This window comes from Neolamprologus multifasciatus, chromosome 20, assembly GCF_963576455.1.
Source record: "Neolamprologus multifasciatus chromosome 20, fNeoMul1.2, whole genome shotgun sequence".
Classification (NCBI taxonomy): domain Eukaryota; kingdom Metazoa; phylum Chordata; class Actinopteri; order Cichliformes; family Cichlidae; genus Neolamprologus; species Neolamprologus multifasciatus.
The window spans coordinates 28,516,439-28,539,854 of record NC_140458.1 but is presented as its reverse complement, the minus strand read 5'-3'; the positions used below and the strand labels follow the sequence as shown (position 1 = coordinate 28,539,854).

General features: G+C 37.5%; 1 protein-coding gene across 15 annotated transcripts in view; it reads left to right on the top strand.

Annotated features, from left to right (window-relative positions):
- cacna1db (calcium channel, voltage-dependent, L type, alpha 1D subunit, b) overlaps positions 1–23,416 on the top strand; it is a 118,408-nt gene that overhangs the window by 46,768 nt on the left and 48,224 nt on the right. For 5 of the 15 annotated variants that reach the window (XM_085146786.1, XM_085146780.1, XM_085146774.1 and 2 more), the window contains exons 10-40: positions 2,138–2,212; positions 4,350–4,437; positions 4,618–4,644; positions 4,957–5,117; positions 5,203–5,428; positions 6,361–6,568; positions 6,783–6,903; positions 6,998–7,112; positions 7,237–7,297; positions 7,407–7,467; positions 8,096–8,240; positions 8,378–8,507; positions 10,375–10,434; positions 12,561–12,667; positions 13,241–13,328; positions 13,473–13,580; positions 13,779–13,831; positions 13,917–14,063; positions 14,196–14,397; positions 14,538–14,696; positions 15,879–15,989; positions 17,204–17,287; positions 18,878–18,919; positions 19,675–19,803; positions 20,553–20,618; positions 20,744–20,835; positions 20,925–21,084; positions 21,205–21,332; positions 21,555–21,651; positions 21,837–21,939; positions 22,635–22,736. In XM_085146786.1, the coding sequence (XP_085002912.1) occupies positions 2,138–2,212; positions 4,350–4,437; positions 4,618–4,644; positions 4,957–5,117; positions 5,203–5,428; positions 6,361–6,568; positions 6,783–6,903; positions 6,998–7,112; positions 7,237–7,297; positions 7,407–7,467; positions 8,096–8,240; positions 8,378–8,507; positions 10,375–10,434; positions 12,561–12,667; positions 13,241–13,328; positions 13,473–13,580; positions 13,779–13,831; positions 13,917–14,063; positions 14,196–14,397; positions 14,538–14,696; positions 15,879–15,989; positions 17,204–17,287; positions 18,878–18,919; positions 19,675–19,803; positions 20,553–20,618; positions 20,744–20,835; positions 20,925–21,084; positions 21,205–21,332; positions 21,555–21,651; positions 21,837–21,939; positions 22,635–22,736 (3,456 nt within the window). Of the gene's footprint in view, positions 1–2,137; positions 2,213–4,349; positions 4,438–4,617; positions 4,645–4,956; positions 5,118–5,202; positions 5,429–6,360; positions 6,569–6,782; positions 6,904–6,997; positions 7,113–7,236; positions 7,298–7,406; positions 7,468–8,095; positions 8,241–8,377; positions 8,508–10,374; positions 10,435–10,522; positions 10,583–12,560; positions 12,668–13,240; positions 13,329–13,472; positions 13,581–13,778; positions 13,832–13,916; positions 14,064–14,195; positions 14,398–14,537; positions 14,697–15,878; positions 15,990–16,648; positions 16,727–17,203; positions 17,288–18,877; positions 18,920–19,674; positions 19,804–20,552; positions 20,619–20,743; positions 20,836–20,924; positions 21,085–21,204; positions 21,333–21,554; positions 21,652–21,836; positions 21,940–22,634; positions 22,737–23,416 lie in introns of all 15 variants that reach the window. The other 10 variants (XM_085146778.1, XM_085146789.1, XM_085146788.1 and 7 more) reach the window with 8 other exon arrangements.

The following is a 23,416-nucleotide window of genomic DNA, read 5'->3' as shown; positions in this document are numbered from 1 at the left end:
CCACATAATTAGTGTTAAATAACTACAGCAGTGAATCACAGCCTCTGAATTACCACCTACTTTTTCAGATACGTTCACTTATAACAGTTTTGACCATTCATGGGTCTCTCCAGCCGGTCAGAATAAACACCAGTGTTAGTCTAATCCATAACAAATGTAATGGAATCCTTATTACATGGACGTAATGCTTATATTAGAGTTCACTTAATCCTCACATTTATATACAACTGGTGGTATAAACACCCAACGTTCTATACTGTGGCAAAAGCTGTGTGTTTTCTTTGCTGTATTTCAATGTTTATATGGGTTGTAAATAAAAATGCATATAAATACTGTATTTTACTTTTATCTGGATTCCAAAAATGTAACTATTTCAGCTAATTTGATCTAATGCAACATATTGTGGATGGACTGTAACCATAATGTAATTCGGCTCCACGTTTGCCGTAATAAACAAGATTTTAACGTTGCTGGTCAGATTTGGTTACATTTGCAGACAATGTTACTTGGTTGCAGTAGCAATTACACAGAAAAAATACTGACAAGTAGTAACAAAAATATATTTTTCGTTACAGGCACGCCCTGGAAAAATATTTAGCTGTAAGTTTTTCAGATTCAGAAAAAGCAGTAGTATCTGCATAATTCTTAGATTTTAATAAAGAAGGCAAACAAAAAACAGGCAAACTTGATTTGCAGATTGACATTTGTATTCATGTGTGTTTAGGTACTGTGACTGGTGGAGAAGCCAGTATGAACAACTTGAACAGTTAGTTCTGGTTTCTGACATTTGCTGTATATGGAATAAGTCGAATGAGCCATTAAATAATCTAATAGTCCAAAGTTGATGAACAGGAGAAATTTGGGCTTTTTTTTTTTTACATATGACATAGCATCCTGCCATCAGAGAGAGATGAATTTCCTTAGTTGTTTTCTCTACCTTAAACATTTACTTTTTTGTGTGTTTATTTAATCATAGTATTTCTTTTGTCTGGTATGAAAATCGGATGGCGCAGCGGGAAGGCCATTTAAAATTATGTGTTGAATTCAGGGTTTTTCTTTTGTTATTTTGCAACAAATGTTGGGACTGAAGCTTGTGTCATTAGTAATTATAACACAATCCATCTGGATGTGCAGGGAAAAAAATGTGGGCGTAACTGACATGAAAATACATCTGACCTGAATTATAGCTAGAGTGCCTCATAACCATTCACAGAGCAGTCAGTGCGAATGTACCTGTCAGTTTTTATGTTCACCAGTAGTTGCCTTGCTTTTAGCACTGCCTGTCGATGTTATAGATGACGACGCACTAACTTTACTTCCTTGCAGTGTGTGTGTGCCTTCTAAAAACTGTCTGTAGACTGCTGTTAATACCTGTTTCACCCTTCTCTTCCCTTCTTTTCTTTACATCATTTTCTCCCTTTACCCACAATTGTTCTCTTCTCTGCTTTCTTCTACTCTTTTCCAAAGTCGTGTTTAATGTTGATTGTTTCCAGTGTTACAGTGTATTAAATAGTTACTCTGTCCAGAATTTACAGAGCTAATGTTACAGCATGCAGTCTAACAGATAATTGATTTTTATTATTTTGTTTAATTTGTTTTTGCTTCATGTACTCAGCGGGACACTTTATAGTCATGGACAATCTTATGATGACACATTTAAAAAACTAATGTCCTTGACATTCATTCATGACTGTCTTATTTATTTGCTGATATTAATACTTATACAAGTACATAATTTATGAGCTGATATATATCATAATTATGCCTTTATGTTCATCATGTTATCTCTCTAAATGGTCTGCTGTCTTCAAATCTACAAATTACTGTGAATTCCTCCGTATTTGGTCTTTTTACTCCTTACTGCCAGTCACTTTTGCCCAAGGAGCAATGATGAATTAATTTTTACACACACAATTCATGTATAAATAAATGTAGTTAGTGTATTATTATTAGTAGTTAATCCACTAAATATAATTCAAGAATGTCCTGTATACTTTTCTGGACACGGTAGCTGTGCCAGTAGCTTGTATTGCAGCTGTCTCTTGCTGTACGTTCCTCTCTCTCTTGTTGTGCTGTGTACTGACTCACTGCTTCCTCTGCTGTCTGGCTGTATGATCTGCATGTTGATAACACCAAGGGGTCACGCTGGCTGACCTTACTGAGAAGAAGAAAGGAAAGTTTGGCTGGTTCACTCAGTCCACAGAGACACAGGGTAAATGTGTGTGCGCGCGAGTGTCTGAAAGTCTGAATTTCCCCGCACATCTTCACCGGGACGGTTCATCACCTGCATGTGCTTTGCTTATGCTTTGTGTGTGCTCTCGTATTTAAACACCCTTTCCTTTATTAGTCGGTTTCTGATCCTTACCATCTTCAACACATACATGTTATTCTATTACTGCACTGGCATAACAGGACAGTCCAACTTCCAGTGAAATGCTTTAAAGATTTTGAATTTTACAGCACATGAAAGGAAAGGAAAAAGAAAATGGAGTGTGACCCGTTTAGAGCAGTTTAGAGAAAAATTATATATTTTTATTTAACTGAAGAATTAGTAACACTGATATTCCTAATACCACCCACACACCACATTGAACATTGTTTTACATACATATGTGTGTGGGCGCATGTGAATGTAAGTCTAATTCACAATGCATACTTTAGTAAGTATAAAACCATCAAGATAACAACAATAAGCCTCACTTAAAATGATAAATATCCTGTGAAACTCTAAAAATATATGGCATTGAAAATAAATAATGTTATTAGTATATGCACCAACAAGCCTTAACTTTAAAATATATAACATGAGCTCCCTTAAAGTACTTAAAATGTAAATGTTGGCATTTTGTTGCCCAGAAATGTACTTACATGTATAATATGTGAGTGTTAAATGTCAGCGAAATTTATTTAGCTCATATTTACTGTATTGCCATGTAAGTATAGGGTATATTTATCTAATATTAATGTTGTTAGTTAATACTATAACTAGATTTTCAGTATTTTGGGTCAGAAGAAAAATACCTTAGCTACAAAATTATTAAAATTTAGTTCTAATAATCAACATCACCTATATGTTGTAAAATAAATTGTAAATTGAAGTTTTGTAAATAGTTATTTTAATGTTTACCATGAAAGTAAAACTGCAAAAAATATATACTTGTATATATTATAATGAGTAATAAATTAGTTATTACTCATTATTATTGTTAATAGTTATTTTTATTTTAATAGATTTAAGTGTATTTTTCTACAAAATAACTTTATTGTAATACATTGCTTATGTTATAATAGGTGATAAGAGAATCTAATTATTACTTTGATTTATTTACAAAGAGTTATAGACATTAGTTTAAACTTTCCAATAACCATTAAGATATAACAGTTATCTAACAACACAGATAATTATTATACGCAACTGTAGAAACCAATTATTAGCACATTAGTGTACATTATGAATTATAATTTAATCTCTTAATAAACAATAACTTACCATTTTTTTAATGATGACTGAGGGGAAACATAGAATTTTATCTAGAACTGCCACATGGTTTTCTCATCATCATTATCATAATAATGGCATCTTCATCATCATCATCATCATCATTTTGAGTCACGTTTTCAATTGCAACTATATTTTGTGCATGTACAGTAAATGTGAATTCTAATGTGTATACGCATGACATACCTGGACAAGAATAATTGATGCATCTGAACACTGCAGTCAGTGGTATTTCAAACCTCACCATGGAAAATGGATTTCCAGTTCCAGTCCAATAAATAATAATCTATCAAATTTAGTTTGACTCTGGACTGGCAGCATGTATTCACTGTTACTAGATCTGTGCAAAAACCTTGAGCTTCATCTTTTTGCAGTGCTCACAAGCATTACAGCTGGTTTCACACTGTGAAACTCCAACATCCATGGGTCAAACTTTGTCAGGCAGTCACTCCAGCATTTTTATCTGACACTTGCAGATTTTGCTGTTTCATTTTTTTAAAAAAAAATTCTGGTGGTTTGGCTTGGCCTTCCTAATAAAATAAAAAAAAAAGAGATCAATGGAGTCCATGTTAAATAATCACAAGCTGAAATCTGAACTCAACATTATAATGTATTGTTTTACTGTAACGACTGATTAGAGTGCTTATTTGGGCTTTGTTTGTCAGATTTTTAAAAAAGTCACATTCATTTTGAAGGATATTTTATCACTCCAGAACCAAGCCAAATCAAAAATGCATGGATATAAATAAGATAATCAGTCATAACATAACAGACATAAACATAACATAGACTTTTTCTATTAACGTGTCTTTACGTGTGTGTATTTGTATGTGTGTGTGCGACATGACAGCGAGCATACCCACAAGTGAGACAGAATCAGTGACCACAGACAATCACAACGGAGAGGAAGACAAATCACCATGCTGTGGTCCACTGTGGTGAGTGCTGTATATGTTACTCAACACATTACACATTTCACTCTAAAATTTTATTGATAGCTTAGGCTGTCTGGTAATTGACAGTCAGTAATATTAAAACTCGTTTGATTGGATTGCAGAGTGCACATTTGCACATGCTGTTACATTTAATTAAAAGTTGCTTCTTTTTATTCTCCCCAGTCAAAAAATTACTAAATCAAAGTGCAGGTTGGTACCCCGTTGTGGTGCTGCATGGTAGCTTTGTTCATCATTTACTGGACTTGTCTCATCTTGCATGGTTGATTATGGCATCATGTTTTAATTGTTCAGACCGCTGATGTTTTCATCTGTGTTTTTTTCCCCCTAAATGTAATCATTGTGTTTATGTACCTGAAACCTACCCTCTTTTCCTCCTAATCAACTTTTTCCCCCTTTGGAATCATAATGAAGTCGCTTTTATTGTATTTCACCAATCAAATAATCCAATAAATATCAATACAAAAAGCAAAAACCTAAACATGTGACACTGATCGCCTTCAGCCGTCAGTGGCGTCGATGGAACCGTTTCTGCCGCAGGAAGTGTCGCGCAGCTGTGAAATCGGTGACCTTTTATTGGCTTGTCATCATCTTGGTGTTCCTCAACACTCTTACTATCTCGTCTGAGCACTACAACCAGCCAGACTGGCTGACTGAAGTACAGGGTACGTGCTTTGCTCTGTTTGTTCCACGCTATCCTAAAACGTGCATTTAGACTTAGCATTGTTTTTATCCCGCTTTTTTCTCCAGATGTTGCCAACAAAGTTCTTCTGGCCTTGTTCACCTTGGAGATGCTGGTGAAAATGTACAGCTTGGGATTGCAGGCCTACTTTGTATCCCTGTTTAACCGCTTTGACTGTTTCGTGGTGTGTGGCGGCATCGTAGAGACCATCCTGGTGGAGTTAGCGATCATGTCTCCTTTGGGTATCTCTGTATTGCGCTGCGTACGCCTCCTTCGAATCTTCAAAGTCACACGGTGAGCAATTCCCGCACTAATACTACTACTGACAATGACAATAATATTAATAATACTAATGTTTATATAGCACCTTTATTAACAAGGTTTGTGCTGAACTGAACATAAGTCAAAGAAAAAAATAAAATAAAAGTCAAATTTAAAAAAGTCACACAAAAGATGAGAATTCAAAAGTGCATGAGGTCTATGAAATGTTCCCTAATTACATTTAAAAACAAAACATTTAAATATATTATAATATATTCATATATAGGTTCCAGCGACCCTGAAAAATATAGGCAGAAGAAAATGGATACATGGATGAATAATAATCTATTTAATACAGGCATCAGACCAGCGAACCTCCACTGGCAGCCTGTTGCAGACATGACCAGTAATCCATCAATCGGAATGTCTGAGGTTTCTATTTAACACACAGCAAAGACAAAACTTTTAAATCTTAAAAAAAACAAAACAATAGAAAGTCGTGTGATCTCTGGACGTAAGATGTTTAAAACCCCGTCTTTTGATTCAAATATGGGGTTTTAAAATTTGTTTTTATATAATTTTTTCATTTGGAGTGCATTGTAGTTTTTTTAAATTCAGTTTTCAGACTTATACACGTGAGCTTAGAGTGCAACTAACGTAAGCAACATTTAATCTCTCACTGACAGGAAAAAGCCTTTTATTTTGTACATAAAATGTATCACTTGTATGAAGCTCAGAAAATAGTGGTTTCTCCCCGACTATTGCCAAAAGTGATCTGTTACATGAGGAGACGTGAAAGATCTTGCTGTAAATCTTTCACATAAGGCTGATGACACTTATTTCAAACAAACCGAAGGATTCAGGCATCCGTGAGCATATTAACTGACTACAGCATGTCTGATACCAGGTGGCTAAGTTGAGCGTATTGACAAGACATAATGCCTTATTGTTTGTTTCTTCCTCAGTCACTGGGCATCTCTCAGTAACCTGGTGGCCTCTCTCCTCAACTCCATGAAGTCCATCGCATCCCTGTTGCTGCTGCTTTTCCTCTTCATCATTATCTTTTCCCTGCTTGGCATGCAGCTTTTTGGGGGAAAGTTTAACTTTGATGAAACTGTGACTAAAAGAAGCACTTTCGATAACTTCCCCCAGGCTCTTCTCACTGTTTTCCAGGTATCTGTTTGATTTCATTGTTTCAGTCAAAATTAAAGCTCGCTGTAAGCTAATTCAATGCTAATCTGTCAAAGGTCTGTTTGTTGAGGTGCAATTTGCAGGAATCACAACATCCAATCTAAGTGTCTGCAGTAAGACAATAAATACAGTTTAAATAATTGTCTGGGCAAACAGAATAATTTTAGCGTCCTCTGCTCTACATTGTGTTAACCAGATCTTGACAGGAGAAGACTGGAACACAGTAATGTATGATGGCATCATGGCATACGGTGGTCCTGCCTCCTCTGGAATGGTCGTCTGCATTTACTTCATCATCCTCTTCATTTGTGGAAACTGTATCCTACTGCCTGCGAAGTGTGCACACATCCGTGTGAAAAAGTTGTTTTTAATCGGGGTGTTTAGTGTTTTCTCTTTAACTCAAATGATCAGACATCCTGCTAAATGTTTTCTTGGCCATCGCCGTTGACAACCTGGCAGATGCTGAGAGCCTCAACACAGCGCAGAAAGAGGAGGAAGAGGCAAAGAAGAGGAAGAATAGTACCAGGTGAAGCTGTTTAATATTTTATATTTGAAGGTCTAGTGTTGATTTTATGGTTAAAGTCTTTTGTCACAGTCACTTAAAAAAAAAAGCATTGTAAATCAGACCTTGTTTCATCTGTGCCCAACAGGGATGCAAGCACTGATAAGAAGAGATGTGACATAGCAGAAAGCAAAGATGGCGAGGCCAAGGTAAAAAAAAAAAATCAAGATTTACATTATATTATCAAACTGCAGACATGCATATGTTAAATGGCAGCACTGATTTTATTAAAATTTCTCTTAAACCTGAATGATGAAGGTGCCGCTGGAGGGCTTGCAAGAGGAAAACAAAGAGTTGTATCCTTCCAGTGAGTCTCCAGGTAAACTGACTTGTTTTAACTGAGCAATACACATACAGTATACACACACACACACACACACACGTGTATATATATATATATATATATATATATATATATATATATATATATATATATATATATATATATATATATATATATATACACACACATTGAAGAAAAAAGAGACGTTTGCTGACAACACCTACTTGCAGTATAAGGGAATTGAATCATGGGAAACTAACACTGTGAGCACTTTGAAGTCAAACACAACACAGCAGTTAGTGGAAGGGTGATTTGTTGATCAAAGCAATTAAATAAACACTGTATTTTTGTACATATATTATTGTGCAGTAGATATATTATATGTTGAATGCCGGATTTTGAATCTTCAGTTCATAAGTGTATCTTCTGTATGCTGGGATTTACAGTTAAAAATAATCTTGTATGTGAATTTTAAGTGATCTTTTGACTGAAATTCTTCGTAAGGCATGGCAATAAATTGCATAGTCAATGAAAAAATAGCAAAATGCGCGAAAATTAAAAGAAACATTTAAAAATTTGACTTAAACAAAACATTGGCACCCATTTAAATTTGAGGATTTTCATGCTAGGATCATATCAGAAGGACTGTTTTAATATTTTCCAGTGTGTGATGATGGTACCGACAATGATGAGCTCCCAGAAGTCCCGTCTGGGCCTCGGCCTCAGCGACTTTCTGAACTCACCATCAAAGAAAAGATTCCACCCATCCCCGAAGGCAGCGCCTTCTTCATTTTCAGCAGCACAAATCCGTGAGCCTTGTATATCAGACATATCAACACATAGGAGCATTAACCAGTCTAACTGCTCAGTGTGACAGATGTATTTGTAGACACTAAAAGACTTCAAGCAGTCCCTCTCTTTACTGCTTTCTACTCTCTTTTTGTAGCTTTCGTGTATTCTGCCATAAGCTGATCAACCATCAGATCTTCACCAACCTCATCCTGGTCTTCATCATGCTCAGCTCTGTCTCGCTGGCTGCCGAAGACCCCATCCGCAACTTCTCTGCTCGCAATATCGTATGTAAACAACCAATGAGTCTGGAAACTGTTTCACTTTTTTACACATCACAGTCGGAGTCCAGCTGTAATTTTGTAAATTATGTATTACCACATTTCATTTACTACGTTCCATTTTAATGTCCTGGTGTTGAAAATGTGCATTAAACACCCATCATTAAAGTTATAAGTAAAACACATATTTTAACAAATCTAACATTTTCCTTAAAAAAAAACAAGTGACATATGAAATGACTGATTTGGCAATAACAATAGTTCTAAAAGTTTTTACAACTACTGCTATTTATTATTATGTTATTATGTTATTTAACCTTGTCTTTTTCTCACACAATTCATAAGATATTCTTAAAAGATAATTAAAAATGTCTTAAATTTGAGGAATTTTTGGCTCTGAAATTAAATGCAGTTGGGTAAAAAATAAAGTTTTTAGAGGACTCTTGTTTACCTGAAAAACTAAGTACAGCCTTACTGCTTACATAGGAATTAAGAGGGTAAGTAGCAGCAAGATGCTGCTAATCAAATGCACTTGATTAACTGTACATTAGCAAGTGTCTCTATAAAAGCTGAAGTTTTCTGGTCTGAAGCAATCAAATGTGTCTAAACACAATCCCATAGTCTTGCCAGGGGTGAACGTTTCGAAAGATTCTCCCTAAATTCAAACTGAGCATGCTCATAGAAACTACACAAAATCTCTACAGGCCTCAGGTAGCATGTTAAATGTTAAAGTTCATGACAGCACAATTAGAAAAAGACAGGTACGGCTTATTTGGAAAGGTTACCAGGAGAAAACTTTTCTGAAAAGAACCTGGCAACACAGCTTTGGTTTGCAAAGCTCCATCTGAACAAACCACAAGATTTCTGGAACACTCTCATTTGGACATAAAAGTCCAAAATGGAGATGGTTGGCCTCTATGCACAGCACCACACTTGGCAAAGACGAAACATAGAATAATATCAGAAACACCTCATAACGCATTGTTTTGTTTTGACCAAAGTATTCTAGAGTCAAATGTGACATCTGTCAGCTAAAGCTTTGTCGAGACTGGGTCATACAACAGGACGGCGATCAAAGCACAGCAGCAGATCTATAACAGAATGCCTGCAAAAGAAGCGAATCAAAGTGCCGTGATGACCCAAGTCCAGGCCTCATTTTAATTTAAATGTTGTGCCGGGACCTTAAGAGAGCTGTGCATCAAACCTCAAGAAACTGGAGCAGTGATGTAGTGATGTAGAGCAGAACAAAATTATTCCTCATGGTGATGTGACAGACTGATAATCCAGTCATACAGGAAGCAGTTACTTCAAGTTATTGCAGTAAAGGTGGTTCAACAAGTTACTGAATGAAAGTGTGTACTTAGTTTTTCAAGTCTGCATGGAGTCCCATCAAAAATTTCTTTTTCACATGATTGTATCATCGTGTTAAACTGCCCACGAGCTGTGATTACATACTTTTTCAGTGCAGACTTTAGAAGCAGATAGTTCAGCAGGCTTCCCTTTGTGTCTGCAGCTACAGCATGTCACTGTAAGGAGTTTTAAATAGTCTGTTTGTGTTCATTCTGTACCAGTGCCGATTGCAGGCACAACCTGGCTTCTTCCAACACTAAAAAGAGACAATGGCCCAGCTTTGTTTGCATTCAGAATTTCAGAGAAGGAACATCACCTTTTCTTAACAAACAAGAATTTATTTGAGACTGCGCACTAACGAGTGATTGGTCAGTTAAAGTATAACCTACTTAGTGCTTGGCTACACTAGTATCTGTTTCATCTGTGTTTACACTTTGCAGTAATTACAACTAAAAGTATTTAATAAATCTCTCACTGTGTTGTTGTCTTGGAATGACTTGAACTTGTGCATTGCCTTTTTCAGATACTTGGTTATTTTGACTATGCTTTCACCGCAATCTTTACTGTTGAGATCCTGTTGAAGGTAAATGTCCTTTGCGTGCTGTGTTGTGCTGTGCTGAGTAGAGCTGTAGTAACCCTGCGCGCTTATGTCACTCTGATTGCTTCCTCAGATCCTAGGCTATGCAGACTATGTCTTCACTAGTATGTTTACATTTGAGATCTTTATTAAGGTAAAAAATTCAAACCGTTGCGTTTGCTCAGCAACAACCCACCACTTCCAAGCTTGCTGCACACATTCTTCCTCTCGTCATTTTTGTCTCTATAGTCTGGTCACAATGGCCGCCTGCTTGTCTTGTTCTCACAGCGCCGACATGTCAACGTGGAGCTCGTGCCTTTTCGTCAGAAATTTTTTTTTGTCTGTCAGTCACTTATCCATCACGGCCTACTTCCCCCTTTTAACCCTTGACAAATTCAAGGACCTTTGGCTCTCCAGAATACGACTGCTTGTTTGGCTTTCCCCTAAAATTATGTTTTTACCATTTTTTTCTTTTTGGATTTTCCAAAAGATGACAAAAATGTATACTTTATTCACAGTTTTACAAAGGGATTGTTTTAAAAGCACATCAGCAGATTTTAAAAAAAGCAGTAAACATTAGAGTCCCGTGTTTTAAACAATTCATATCGTTTTATGTTTAATTACAATAACTAACAAAAATCCACCCAACGGGCAGTTTTTGCCAAGCCTGTAGCACTTTTCGCTTTGCTCACTTATGGGACAGACCTTATGTTATTTTATTTTGTTTTTCTGAATACCACTGTACATAGTGAAATGACAAAAACTTGGTTAATTATTAAAACTTAACAGCAGAGTGATGTATGTATGCATGTAACTAATACATATAACTATACATGTAATACATGTAAGTAATACATACATATATATATATATATATATATATATATATATATATATGTGTGTGTATGTATATGTGTGTATGTATGTATTTATGTATTCTTCTTCTTCTTCTTCTCCTTTGCAAGCTACATAGAAACCCTGTCAGTTTTAAAGCTAACCTGTACATGTTTAACCTGAAAATGTAAACGTGACATGATTATTGATTTTTTTGGTCAATAATCTCAGTTTCAATTCTGTGGCTCAAACTCCTGCCTCCATGGTAGTTCATTTATATTTTAAATGAATATGTATATCTACATAATGCAGCACCCTAAAAACATTTTAAATTTTAAATAGAGCTTTACATCAATATTAGCACTCTGTAATCAGAGTGGTAAGGGTTGCACAATTCTGATTGTCGTCAAAAATGTCCTCGCTTTTACTGGAGTGAATTGCTGTTTGTTCAGGTATATGTCTGTGATATTTAAGGACCTAATTTCAGAACTTCAGTATTTAGAGGTGACTCAAACAAAAGTCTGTCACATAGACAGACCATTAAGTTACTTACATGGGACGTACTGAGAATGTAATATAATAGATTGAAATTAACATGATATATACAAAGATTTTAAATAACTAAACATGAACATCTATAGTAATAGATGTTCATGATGTTCACTCCAACTAACACCAAGCTAATCACACTGTCTCATTGGACACTGTGAACACAGATAAGAAGCTTTTTTTGGAAAACTGTTCTTCCAAATAAAAAGCTTGAAGAAATCCACAAAAATCCGAAACAGTTTTATTATTTTTACATTCACAAATGAGTCTCTAACCTTTCCCCATTACTTGCTGCATGTCTGCACCAGAAAATCTCATTTAAGCTTAAGCTTGAAAGTCCTTGTTTATGGTTCACTTTGTGGCTTAATCTGTACAGGAAATGAATGTAGTTTTAAAATGTTCCCCATGTCGTGTTAACATTTTGCAATTTCTGTACCTAATGTATCTATATGTACTGTATATACCATCAATGTGTGTGTGTGTGCGCGCGCGGTACTGCACATAAATGCATCGCTGACGTTTCTCATTTCAAATGTGTTTTAAATATTGATTGAAACTTTTACCTGTTAATTTAACTTACCAAGCTTGAGTGCTTTTGTTAATCCTTAGAATATAACAGAATATAACAGTTAGAATATAACAGATCATCTATAGCAAACTGTCATTATGCATTTTCAGTCATATTGCTGCCTTGATTGAACCTCCTCCTTGATTGATGGCTAATCAACATGGTTCTCTCCTTTGTCCAGATGACAGCATTTGGAGCATTCCTTCATAAAGGGGCGTTCTGTAGAAACTACTTTAACCTATTAGACCTGCTGGTCGTTGGTGTGTCTCTGGTGTCTTTTGGCATTCAGTAAGTGGGATTGTCATTAAAAATTGAGCAACTATGTTCAGATGATTAGTTAAAAACTACAGTTTTCACACATGTACTACATTTCCCTGAACCTTTCTAGACATTACCCAGCACAGCCATATGTGAAAATGGAAATGTGTGACTCAGTCAGAATGGACATTAAATGGTCTTTATCCTGCCATCACCCTAGTAGAAAGTCAGTGTAATATCCAATGTGAGAAAAGTGCGCGTAACTCACCAGTGAATTTATAGAATAAGTAGACTTCATGCCTGTTTTGTGTTTCCTACTTGATTCAGCCGCACTCATGAATCCCTAAACATTACCTAAACTAAATCAGTAGTGGCTACTTAGGGTAATGGCCTAATTCAATTGAAGATTGTGAAGAAGTCATGAGTAAAAACAACTGAATTAACATGTTATATCTTGATTCTCTAAACCCTGTCTGTACTCTGTCACAGTTAAGTTGCTCAGCAACTAAAACTTTAGGGTTCAGTATACTAATACCTCTGTGGGGACATACCCATTAAAAATTAAAACCCTTTTTCGCTGATCTGTTTTTCTGTCTCCTAAAGGTCGTCCGCCATCTCAGTGGTGAAAATTCTTCGTGTTTTGCGAGTTCTTCGTCCTCTCAGGGCCATCAACAGAGCTAAGGGACTCAAGGTGAGAGTGACAATATCTCTCTCTGTCTATATGCATGGGTTTAGTTGTCCGTCTGAATTTGCACCCATGTTTGTGCAAACACACGCTTTTGTTGGTGACACAAACCGTGTATTTCTAATAGCACTGTAACTGTATGCTTTGCAGCACGTGGTCCAGTGTGTATTTGTGGCCATCAGGACCATTGGCAACATCATGATCGTCACCACTCTGCTGCAGTTCATGTTTGCTTGTATCGGAGTGCAACTTTTTAAGGTACAGCAATGAGCTATAATGGGAAACAGGCGCACACTGATTGTAAAATCTCACTTCTCTTCTGCACTTCACTAAATTAAACGATGCTTCTACCATAAAATAATAAAAAGCTATACATACTGTATATACTTATATACATATAAGTTTGGGATTTTTGCACAACACTACAGCTGACATGATCTGCTTTCTTTTTTAAAGGGTAAATTTTATCGATGCACAGATGATGCAAAGTCCAGCCCAGATGAGTGCAAGTGAGATCTTTGATTCCTTACTGGTTTTGCTTGCATTTTCAGTCTGCACACAGCATATGTAGTTAATATTATCTTTAAATCCCAGGGGTACATATATTCTCTACAACAATGGTGACACTGCGCTGCCCATGGTGAAGGAGAGGATCTGGTATAACAGTGAATTCAACTTTGACAACGTCCTCATGGCCATGATGGCTCTTTTTACCGTTTCCACCTTTGAAGGATGGCCCACGTAAGTACTGTTTTATGTGCGAGATGGAATTTAATGTTTGGTATTTATTTTGCTTCTTCCAAACTAAATCCTGTATTGCCACTGGATAGTAACTGATTATCTTGACTTTCTGTCTCCGTTTTGTCCCTACAGTCTGCTGTACAAGGCCATCGACTCCAACAGGGAGAACATGGGCCCTATCTACAACTACCGCATCGAGATATCCATCTTCTTCATCATCTACATCATCATCATTGCCTTCTTCATGATGAACATCTTTGTTGGTTTTGTTATTGTTACGTTCCAGGAGCAAGGGGAAAAGGAGTACAAGAACTGTGAGCTGGACAAAAATCAGGTAGGAAAGTCTGTTTATGATTATTTCAAAAGCATGAAGAAATAATGCAACATTATAGCCAAATAATATCTTAATAATTAATTACTTGGTTATGAGTCTCTGCTTCTTTTTGCCTCAACAAACCATCAACACCATGGCAGCGTCAGTGTGTCGAGTACGCTCTTAAAGCTCGCCCTCTTCGGCGCTACATTCCCAAAAACCCCTACCAGTACAAGTTCTGGTATGTGGTGAACTCCACCGGCTTTGAATACGTCATGTTTGTCCTAATCATCCTCAACACCTTATGCCTGGCCATTCAGGTAAGAACTATTCATTCTGTCCTTAAGGTAAAGTTGAACTGGGTTTACAATCACTACATAGAGTTTGTTGCCAAACGTACTGACTCACTCATTAAAGTCAATGATCATCCAATCACGTCCATGGTCACAGGTGTATAAAACACACCTGGGCATGCAGTCTGCTTCTACAAACTTTGTGAAAGAATGGGTCACTTGCAGAAGATCTGTCCAGCCATGAAATTTCCTCACTACTAAATATTCCAGAATCAGCTGTTAGTGGTATTATAGTGTGTGGAGGTCATCAACATTCTATACGCTCAATCATTACAGACCTCCAAACTTCATGTGGCCTTCAGATTAGCTCAAGAACAATGTGAAAAGAGCTTCATGGAATGGGTATCCATGCCTGAGCATCTGCATCCAAGCCCAATATCACCAAGCACAAAGCAAAGTCTCGGATGCAGTGGTGTAAAGCACCAGAGCAGTGGAGATGTACTCTGGTGTGATGAATCTCACTTCTCCATCTGCAAGTCTGATGAACAAGTCTGGGTTTGACGGTTATCTGGAGAAGTACCCTTCTCCAGATAACCGTCAAACCCAGTTCCCAGCACCCTTCTCCTGAAGGGTACTGGGAACAGTTTGGCAATGGCCCCTTGTTGTTCCAACATTACTGCACTCTGGTGCGCAAAGCAAGATCCATAACGACATGGTGCGCAAGTCTGGTGTAAAAGAACTTGACTGGCCTGCACAGAGTCCTGATCTCAACCCGATAGAAAACCTCTGGGGTGAATTAGAGCGGCGACTGTGAGCCAGGCCTTCTCGTCCAACATCAGTGTCTGACCTCACAAATGTGCTTCTGGAAGAATGTTCAAAAATTGCCATAAATAAAGACAGAAGATTTGAAGCTAGTGTAGGTGAATATGGACGGTGGACCATATTAAACCGTATGGATTAAGAATGGGATATCACTCAAGTTCATATATATGTGAAGACAAACGAGCGAATGCTGAATAGTGTAGCATATAAATTTTTAATTTACCAGTTTGTCAAATATTGCTATGCCTAGAAATGTTAATGGTTGAACTGATCTGATCTGTACATAATGAGTCTAAAATGATGATGTACAGTCTTTTGTCATATGCTGAAATACGTATTTGTTTCTTAATATTTGTGTGTTTAGTCTGTGCATATGTCTCTTTTCAGCACCATGGTCAGTCTCATTTATTTAACTATGCCATGGACATCCTGAACATGGTGTTCACTGGGGTTTTCACTGTAGAGATGATCCTCAAGCTGATTGCCTTCAAGCCCAGAGTAAGTCTCTTCTCTCCTCTCTATGATTTATTTTATTTTTTGTCAAAAATTGTCCATACTGCAAAAAAGCAAAAAAAAAAGTGTTTAAGCAAATTATATGCAGATCTATTCAAAATGACCAATAGTACCTTAACTCTTTCCCACATGTAGATGACCACCTCTCTACCCTTAATGATGAGTTTTAAAACTCCAGTATATGTTAATAAAAATGCAGTTTGAGGACCATTAGATCAGGTTCCAGGTTTTTCCAACCTGTGTAGGCAGAGATCACCCTCAGTAACTTCTGGAGCACCCCCAGTCATTTTGTTCTGGAAGGGGGCCTCAAATATGACAGACACTGCTCAGTTTAGGAAAACAAGGGTTACCCCTTTTAGGCATTCAAAAGGGAAAGAGTTTTCCTCTAGATTTCCTTTTTATATTTTATCCCCAAAAAGATCAGTGTTTGAGTTTTTACCTGAAGACACTTTTAAGCCAGCCCTCTTTCTTCCTGTTCCTGTTGCCTCCCATCACGGGCTCTTTGCTCGAATCTCATCCTTCCACTGATTTCTTATCGTCACCCTCCTGTACCCCTCACTGTAACCTCTTATACTTTCCTGCATCACCCTCCTCTCCTGCCTCCCCCCTCTCCTCCTGCTGGCTGTGCATGCTGCCATATTCAGGGCTATGTCGGGGACGCCTGGAACGTCTTCGATGCTCTGGTGGTGATTGGCAGTGTAGTCGACATCATACTCAGCCAGGTAGAAAGACGTCAGTATGTAGAACTCTGTCATTCCCTCTTCCTGCTCTCCAACTGCTACTGTCACTCTCCTTTTTTCCATCCTTCACATCTTTCCTTCTTCCTTACCTTCCTGTCTTAAATTAGTGTTGAATAGTGTCTACACTTGAAACGATCTTTTAAATCTTTGTTGGGCTCAATGGTTGATAGGCCAAATATCTGCTAAATAACCTGAAAATCTGCTGTTAGCTTTCGGGGGCAATAAGTGCCAACAAACCGCATGTATTCCTTTTAGCCAGCAATAATAAAAGTTGGCACTCTCACAAGCTCAGACAGGAAAACCTTTTCAGCCTCGCTCTGTTATATCAAAGCACAACTTTTTGATGCTCTTTTCTTTCTGTCTTTCACACTTCTTTTTTTTACTACTTCTTCCTTTTCTTCCTGGCTTTGTTGTCTTTCTTTCTTCTTTTCTATGTGTCTTTGTTGCCTGTGCTTGCAGAACTATTTTGCTGATGCATGGAACACGTTTGATGCCTTAATTGTTGTGGGTAGCGTGGTTGACATTGCCATCACTGAGATCAATGTAAGTAATCATTTATCGCACATGTCTTGCTGTGTCTTCCGCTGCAGGAGTGCCTTGCTGTAGCATCAGTGTTACAAATCAAGGGCGCAGCTGTCTTTTTTCAGGCATTATGAATTATTTTTTGCAGTTTCATAACAGGAAAAGCTGCTGCTTTAAAAAACATATAACTGACCCTAGCTTTTTAACCCTTACATACTGTTCAGGTCAGATTGAATCTGTTTTTAGGTCATCTGAAGACTGGTGACTTTTCCAAAAGTGACCAAAAATAAACAAAAATGAAAATATGTTAAAACTTTTTACTGTTGCACAGTACAAACCGAGGCTGTTCTGGGTCAAATTTGACCTGTATCTATTCAAATGAACTTTAGAGCCACCGGTGTGGATCATTTAAGGAAAACTGGCATTTTAGGGAATCTTGAAACTGTAAAGCCCATGTCTTTATGTATTTTTTATGGGACAGTAATGAAAGAGTTCAAGGAAGGGACTGACCTATCAGGAGAATTGTGTTCCCACCACATTTGTCCAGGTTGCTGCAGAGACCTGCTGGTCTTTTAAAATAGTTAAACAGTGTAGGAGTGGTCATATACGGCGCACTTAAGGAGCAGAGGTCATAAGCGCCTGTAATGTGATAGAATAAACACAAAATAAACAAATTAGAATCCATCTACTCAGAGCTAACTGAGCTTAAACTAGCTGAGTGTAGCTGAGATTAAAAGAGCTCAAAAGAGGGCTTTGGGTCTTTTATAAGATTATAAAAGCACTTCAGTTGCCGTTCAGTGAGTGTGGGGAAACATGTGTGCAGTCATGTGAACGGATAAAATATGAACACTATGTAACGGTTTCACCACTTTATTTAGTGACACACATTTGATAATTATTTAGTCAATCCAGAAAAAGGGAGACATTGTTTTTTGTGTCAGCGTACTGTGGTTTGAATGAAAAGAGTGAAAAAGGATCTTTTATTAAATTGGCATTAAAAGAAAGAATTGATAAAATAGCAAGTTATAAAGTCTAATTAGATCTACTAAGATCTTGTTTCTTAATTATATACGTACTTAATCTGTGAATGAATTTGTTATACTGCTACTCCAAGGCGACTCTTTGTCCTTTTCTGTGGGTCATGTTAACACTGATTTCACGCTCTTTGCCACCTTTTCCGTGTCATGATGTGTGTCTGTATGAATTTTTTGAATGACTGTTTAAAATAAGACACCTCCTGTAATTGAAATATAGAACTTGGTAGTAATAAACAGAATAAACCCTGTGAGAGAATGCTTGAACATTTAGTAGAGCAACAGGTATTTGCATTCTTATTTCCATGAATCTTATTTATGGTGTTACTGCTTAGAATATGTGGCGACAGGCTTACACTGCTGATCTTGTTGTTGTTGGTAAGTTTTGATGCTGTGTTGTTTGTGTTGTTGTTGTTTTTTTTTTAAATAAAGTTCCATCTGAGAGTTTTTAATGTATTCGGATGTTGAATGAAGCACAGGTCACTGATGATATGTGATGTTTGCAGCAGCACTTACCTGTGAATGGTTTGGTGCTGGTTCGTATGACTCGGATTAACTTTAGGCTTTTGGTTTCAAGTCGGCAGCCATTCCTGTTGTCAAGGTGATAGTGGAGCCAGGGGTAAGAAGCCCCTCCTCTTTTATTTAAGACCCTCACCCTTCTGTGACCATCCAAAAAAAAAAAAAAGTCAAAGCATCAGCATCTTTCTGTTGTTACACTTTTTGCTCAGTTACTGCTGAAAATCTTTTTTAAATACCAGAACTGATTGAATCACTTGTAAGGGTTTGTGTTGAACTCTCAGTGTCTGTCACAGTCCCATTTTGAATCCACCTGGTTTGTTGCATTTTGGCACCAGTTTTCAATCTGCTGATTTTTTTGTCCCGTCTTGGTGCATGGCATGACACGCGGGATTAAAACTGGCCTTTTTGTCCTTCATTCTAGTGTAGCTCTGTGTAGCATTAGCAGTCAGGTTATTTAAAATGAACTGCTCTTGACTTAGCTCTTATGTATTTGCAGATAAAACTCTCTGTAGCTGTCCACAATTAAATGCACATTTAAATTTCCCGTATGTGCAAGTCCTCCAGGTCTGTTAATGGCATGGCGTTTAACACACAAGTTGTTCTGCATGCTTGTTTATTGTCGTCACTGTAAAGAGTTTCTAAAGTCCAAAGTGGGAGGCTTTTTCACAAGCATTTAAATTTATTTGGTGTTGCTTGGTAACTAATATGTCCCATACATGACTCTCATGAAGAATGCATGTATGACTGACTGCATGAATGAACGAGTGTTGCATATCTTCATTAGTGTGCTGGAAAATGGAAAATGTTCCTTTTATTTCTTTGTCCCATAATAACTCTTGCCCTCATCCGCTTCAGAACACAGAGGACAGCGCTCGCATCTCCATCACCTTCTTCCGCTTGTTCAGGGTGATGCGATTGGTCAAACTGCTGAGCAGGGGTGAGGGAATCAGGACTCTCCTGTGGACCTTCATTAAGTCCTTCCAGGTGAGACTGTAGCAGAGAGAAGGGACTCACCAAAGACCTCATGATACAATATTATCACAGTATGTTATTATTGCCATTTTAAACATGCTGAGTTAATGCAGCAACATTTATTTGAATATACTATGACTTATCACCTTTGTTTTCCAACTACAAATCATTTCCCCTAAAGTAAACCAGTATCTGTATTATCTAATGAGATAAAGTTCTCAGTCTGTTCCTCTCACTTAACCATTTTTTATTAAGGAGACAGACTGAACTGAAAACATATATTAACCTATTATAATGTATTATCAGTATAATAAATATACTCACCTCTTTTGTCCCGTCAAGTTAAAAATTCCAAAATAAGTTCATATGTTTGACTTAAACATGGATGATGTTTTTCTTCTTTATTTGTCCAATTCCTTGATCTTTGTCTTACCAAAACACCATAACACTGCACGTTCCTTCAGAGTGCTCTCAGTCTTTTGATTTGCAATGTAAACTGTGGTGTATGGTGTTAATTCTTGGAGAAATATATTTTCCACCACAGTAAATAACTAACACTGCTTAGGGTTGTGATGAAAACCAAACCAACCAGAAGTAGAAGTATGTTGAAATGAGCTTGCAGCAGGCGCACTCGAAAAACTGATAGGGGTATGTTTTGTTGCGTAGAATACCAGCATAAAATAGAAGCAGTTATGACTTGACACTGCTCAAGTTAAACTGCAGATTTCACAGCGTCCAAGTTCTTTTTTTTCCTCCCTCAGGCTCTTCCCTATGTCGCACTCCTGATAGCCATGCTGTTCTTCATCTACGCTGTAATTGGAATGCAGGTAATTTGTTAGGAAATGGTACCGTTACATGAAACGGTAGGACCTGTTAGATACCCTGCACAATATGTATATGTCTTTCTTTGAGAGAATCTAGGCATTAATGGGATATTTCTTCTCTTTTTTAGGTGTTTGGGAAAATAGCAATGGTAGATGGGACACAAATCAACCGCAACAACAACTTTCAAACTTTTCCCCAAGCTGTCTTGATGCTGTTCAGGTCAGTATGTATTTGTACATAATAAATGTATCTTTATTTTTTTATGTACGGCTGCAGCTGTATTGACGTTGTTCCTCGTTCACTGTTAGGTGTGCTACAGGCGAGGCCTGGCAGGAGATCATGCTAGCCTGCATGCCAGGCAAGCTGTGCGATTCAGAGTCAGACTACAACCCTGGGGAGGAGAGGACCTGTGGCAGTGGCTTTGCCATTATCTACTTCATCAGCTTCTACATGCTCTGTGCTTTCCTGGTAAGCTTCAGCCATCTGACTGTGTTCAAAGTGACTAATTTTTACACGCAGACTTGAGTTTTCACAGTCCCGTGCACAGTTTCTGTTACAAAAAATGTTGCATGTTTTTTTTTCTTGCAGATCATAAACCTGTTTGTTGCTGTCATCATGGATAATTTTGACTATCTGACCCGTGATTGGTCCATTCTTGGGCCGCACCACTTGGACGAGTTTAAAAGGATCTGGTCAGAATACGACCCAGAAGCAAAGTTAGTACTTGGAACCAGTTGTGAAGAGTAGTCTGAAGCATTTTCTCTTGTTATTTATCTCTTAAATGGTACACTATACTAGTGTTAAAAACGACTCCATTAAATATGATAGTGATTTTTTATAATTGTAAATTCTCTAAAGTGTACATACTTATTAGGACCTGTGGCTGTAGTGGAGACTGCTTGCTTGGTGTGATGCGTTTAATCTGAATGTGCTGTCAGGGGCAGGATAAAGCATCTCGATGTAGTTACTCTACTGAGGAGGATCCAACCCCCGCTGGGCTTTGGGAAACTTTGCCCTCACAGAGTGGCCTGTAAGGTGGGTTTCTACAACTTTCCATACAATAGCAATGAAGATAATGCACTACACTGCCACTCTTTTACTGTATCACCTAAAATAAGTTGCAGCTTTTGTATATCTCACTCATTAAACTTGCAGTTTTCATATTACTAATTTAACATTAGGCACCTCAGTGTTAATCTGTGTTTTGGATTATTTTACAGCGTCTGGTGGCAATGAACATGCCCCTGAACAGTGATGGAACTGTAATGTTTAATGCCACCCTGTTTGCTTTGGTCCGCACTGCTCTCAAGATTAAGACTGAAGGTGAGTGTGCACCTTCAGCCGCTTTTGGATCTGCAGACTTATTGTTTGCTTTCTTATAGATTGGTTTAGCATTTTAGAGCTGTCTGCCATGTTGTGTAGTATGCAGTCGATTGCCTTTTAAGCGCTATGACATTTTGGCATTTTAAGTAGGAGGACTAAGAGGTGAGGCTAATGGGATCAGTGACCTGTTGTATGTGCAGAAGCTTAAGATTACAGCCCAGAGAAACCACTGCAGCACAGTGAAGTTAATAGGAGACAGATTTAAATGCACTGGGAATCAAGTCTTATATCAGCATTAAATAAGGAAAAAACACATTTCATTTGAATATTTAACAAATAAAGTAAGTGGGCATTTAAAGCTTCACACAGGAATATACTATTTAACTGAGCAGTCGAAAAGTATGTCACTCTGAGTTGAACCACTTTTATTTTTGTGACCCAAACTCAGTTGTTCCTTCCAGAATTAACACAAGAGGGCGCTATAGATCATATTTAAGTAGTAGTTCCTCCTGCAGTCCACTGCATAACCAACATGGTCCTTTAATTACAAAAAAGGTAACTTAGCACCAAAGTAAAGCATAATCATTAATTATAACTCATGATGGTAAGAAATATTTTGACGTATGTTATGACTGTGTGTGAAAAGCAGACTTCATACTCTTACTTATTTTTAACCTTGGTTGCACTTTTCAAAGGGAACCTGGAGCAAGCCAATGAGGAGCTTAGAGCTGTGATCAAGAAGATCTGGAAGAGGACCAGTATGAAGCTACTGGACCAAGTGGTGCCTCCTGCAGGCGGTCAGTGGTCGTTGTACACAAATGCACAGGGACAAAACTGCTTTCGTTGCTTTCGTCAAGTGACTGTCTCTCTCATGTGTCTGTTCCATTCTCTTGCTCACATGATAAAAATAATTTTACAGATGGATTCTTATATGTATATATATCTTTTTTTTTATATTTCCAAACAATACTAGTGGAAGCCTAAGCATGCTAAGTACGTCTGAAGCCAAAATAATTTTAAAGTCAACAAAAGAATCAAGACGGGTTCCTCGCCTTGTGATGTAGATCAGTAGGTGTAAAGGACAAGGTGAAGTACAGATAAGAATAAGCTTTATGAAACAGAAAACAGGAGGTGAAAACGAACCCACAGGAAGCCTTTATCATCCTGTTTTTGCCTTTCTGAAACTGCAAGACCAGCTGCTTTACTACAACAAAACTTTTAATTTGTTGTGAAGTTAAACTTATGTATTTCACAGAAACTCACCTTATTCCTTTCAGTTGAAAAGTGTCACTGTTAACTACAATGATGTTTAACGATAACTCAAACAGCATCTCATAAAGTAGTCAGTTTGTTGGAGAGTCAGTTTTATAATCTAAGTGAGAGACTTTCACATTGTTGTGCTAGCGTAGCAGCTCCAGTGTGTCTCCATGTTTTCTATGCTTGTACTGCATGTCTTTGTGTGCATTAGCTCGCTAAC